The sequence below is a fragment of the Triticum urartu genome, chromosome 7A, assembly GCF_056163025.1.
Source record: "Triticum urartu cultivar PI428250 chromosome 7A, HENAU_Tu73, whole genome shotgun sequence".
In the NCBI taxonomy this organism is placed as follows: Eukaryota; Viridiplantae; Streptophyta; class Magnoliopsida; order Poales; family Poaceae; genus Triticum; species Triticum urartu.
Window position 1 is genome coordinate 108,579,633 of NC_141879.1, and position 3,153 is coordinate 108,582,785.

At 57.3% G+C, this 3,153-nt stretch overlaps 1 protein-coding gene across 1 annotated transcript; it reads right to left on the minus strand.

The window, feature by feature from the left end:
• Positions 1–502: 502 nt before the first annotated feature.
• LOC125528230 (COBRA-like protein 10) lies at positions 503–2,894 on the minus strand. The gene is made up of 2 exons (XM_048692726.2): positions 2,146–2,894; positions 503–2,039 (listed from the first exon to the last, which is right to left on the minus strand). The coding sequence occupies exons 1-2, from the start codon at positions 2,738–2,740 to the stop codon at positions 610–612; spliced, it is 2,025 nt and encodes a 674-aa protein (XP_048548683.2). The 5' UTR covers positions 2,741–2,894; the 3' UTR covers positions 503–609.
• Positions 2,895–3,153: the final 259 nt, after the last annotated feature.

The following is a 3,153-nucleotide window of genomic DNA, read 5'->3' on the forward strand; positions in this document are numbered from 1 at the left end:
GGACTTGCACGTTGCACACGATAGACAAAATTCATAAAAAGATGTTGCTAAATTCAAACTAAACTGAGGTCGTTGGGTTGATCTTAATTACTCTCCACAAACATGCATGCACCATTAATGCTCTCAATGGCTGCGTGTACGGACTAGCTATGCCGCATGCATGCAGTAGTGTATGAGCAATGCTAGACCCAGGTAAACTTACGTGAAGTTTTTAAGTAAAAGTTGATGTGGAGGTAGGTAATTGGATGAAGATTAGTGGCTGGGGCCCACCCCACTTGAAATCAGGGGGGAGAGGATTATAGTTAGAAAGATTACGTTACTTTGCGTAGGCTAGCTGTTCGTAGATGGAGCATTATCGGTAGTGTACGTGTGTGTGCACACTTTGGAAAACAAAATCGACTGACCATAATAATTTTTTCAGTCACCTGAAGTATATCTAAAGTATAAGCCTGTAGTTGCTCGAGAGCAATTCCTTCGTTTGGGGGTCACTGTAACATCTGAATTGAAGCGAAGACATATACCCCAACCACCAAATAAAAATGTTCAGCAAATGTAGCACCCTAACACAAATCTCTATACAATGATACAATCCCGAGAGATTTTCACAGATCATAAGCACGAGGAGTCCACAAGAGCAACAATCATCACAAGAACCACCCCGGTGACAGCCTGCAAGAGACTGGGAGCCCCTGCCCGCCGGCGTGCACTCGACGGTAACTTGTGGGGGAGCGCGCACTCCTCGCCGTCGAAGTAGACCCGCTTGGGGAAGCCTCCTCCTTTGGGGATATTGATGTTTGGCACGTCCTTCTTCTTGAACGAGATGACGGACTGCTGCTTCCCGGGCAGCCTCGGGTACGCCGACGTTCTGCCGTCGGTGATGGGGTCCAGGTATTCGAGCCCCGGCAGGGCCTGCATGAATATGGTGTTGTTGAAGGGCGCGTCCAACCGGGTACCGTTGAAGGAGTAGACGTTCTCGTAGCCGCTGTAGTGCTCGCCCATTTTGACGGCGGCGAACCAGTTCTTGAAGGTGTAGTCCTGCCAGTTGAAGATGGTGATGCGCACCGACCAGCCGGACTTGTAGTTGTTCATGACGTGCCAGTTGATGCTGACGCCGCAGTTGTCGCCGCAGGGCATGGGGTTGGGCACGCGCCAGTGCTTGATCTTGGCCCACGCCCGGGCCTTGGCGGTGCGGTTGTCGAAGGGCACGAGCATGGCCTCCGCCGGCAGCAGGACTGGGTGGGCGTCCGGGTCGCACGTGGCGGTGTCGTTGCCGCAGCCGCATGCGCAGGTGTTGCATGGCACCGTGGAGTCGTTGTAGTAGGCCGAGAAGGAGACGCAGCATTTGGAGGCGCGCTTCTTGGGGCGGGTGATGTTGCAGGCCACCTGCCACGACGCCACGGCGGGGGTGGTCGACATGAGCCCCGACCCGTCGGGGAACTCCATGGGGCTCACCCGGATCGGCTGCCGGCACACGTAGTGCGGGTTGAGCTTCCCGGTGATCTTCCAGTTGGACGGCGGGTAGAGCGCCGTCCGGTTGAGGTCCGGCGGCATCTTGTAGACGGTGAGCTGGAAGATGGCCCGCGACTTGGACTCGTCCATGATGGGCGGCAGCAGCGTGCCGTTCTTGCAGCAGAAGGGCAGGTTGCCCACGTCGTTGTCCTTCTCCCGGTCCGGCGGGAGGTCGACGATGACCGGCCTCTTCTCGCAGTTGTACACGGGCGTGAAGTCGAAGTCCTTGTAGTAGCTCGCCGCCGGGCTGTAGACGCAGGCCGGGCCCTCCTTGAGCAGCGTGTAGGCGCCGCGCATCTTCTCGATGAACTCGCCGCGCTTCCACTCCCAGGTGAGGTTCCAGTTGTCCAGCCGGCTCATGGGGCTCCAGTTGTCGATGGTCACCTGCGCGATGTACTTGTTGCCGTACGACGTGAGCACGTCGTAGGCCATGGTCAGGTCGGCCTTCTGCCGCGGCAGGTACCGCGTGCTGTTGGCCTTCTTCACCTTGAACTTGGGATCTTTAACGCAGCACACGTACATCACGCTATCTGCACGCACATTCCAACCTTGATCAACTTTTTCTGACAGAGCAAGCAAGAAATGCATGTATGCATGCAGAAACATGTCGTGAGGGCGGCGAACAAGGTACTCCACCTTTGTGGGTGGGCGCGGGGCATCGGTAGCCGGGATTGGTGAGCTTGATGGTCTTGGGCATGGGCTTTCCGGGGGGCTTGACGCCGAACTGCGTGCCGGTGATGTCCATCTGGACCTGTATCTGCGTCAGGTCGCCGGCGGTGTCGATGGAGTTGAGGAGGTCGGCCATCGGGTATCCCGCAAATGTAACGCCACCGGAGACGTTTGCGGGGAAGTCAGTGCCGTCGAGGAGCACGGCGCCGCTGACTGACACAAGGATCTCCTTCTGCTGGAACCCGACGAACATCTGCCACGCCTTGAGGTCCGTCGTCATGGTGTTGAGCACGGTCGCCTGCGCCTTGAACGCGTACGCCTGCGCCGTCGCGTTCTTGAGGTGCGGGAACTCCTTGGCGCGCTCAATGAACGTGTACGACAGGAACGCGCCGTTGCACGCCTCCTGCGCCTTGAGCTGCGGCTTAGGCTTCTCCTCCTCATCATCGCCGTTATTGTAATCCTGCGCCCGCGCGGCGGTGACGACGGCAAGGACGACCGCGGCGGCGAGCAAGTACCCCGGCCATCGCCGCCGCCGAGGCGCCATAGGCGCTGCCTTGGTCATTTTATTTAGCTCGATCGATCCAGGACTAATGCCACGCGCCGTCGCCCGATCGAGCTGGCTAGCGTGGGAGCGATCGAGACAAGAAGGCCTAGCTCGCTCGCTCGAGGGGTAAGGCCAGGAATGGTGGGAAGCAAACGCGTTCCAACGGAGGAGGAGGTGGAAAGAGGGTATAATTAGGCATGCAGAATTTAGGAGGCCGGAGGCGGGACTGCGTTGATGGCTGCGGTCGTTTTGGGTCGTTTGTTCAGAGGAAGATGGGAGACCATGTCAAATGGCCGGAATTGGACGCCGGGGTTGGCAGTGGCGGAGCCAGGATTCAAATAAACCCGGGCCAAAATACTTTGGCACCTACGATAACTATCCGAAAACACGGAACACATTATAACGTTCCCAGTTCCATAACCTAAAAAAAA

What these genes read in the sequence shown, in the direction of transcription:
- LOC125528230 (XM_048692726.2), bottom strand. Translation starts at nt 2,740, where the DNA reads ATGACCAAGGCAGCGCCTATGGCGCCTCGGCGGCGGCGATGGCCGGGG. An exon ending in CCCCGCGCCCACCCACAAAG is followed by an intron (nt 2,040 to 2,145) that starts GTGGAGTACCTT and finishes ATGTGCGTGCAG; the next exon opens with ATAGCGTGATGTACGTGTGC.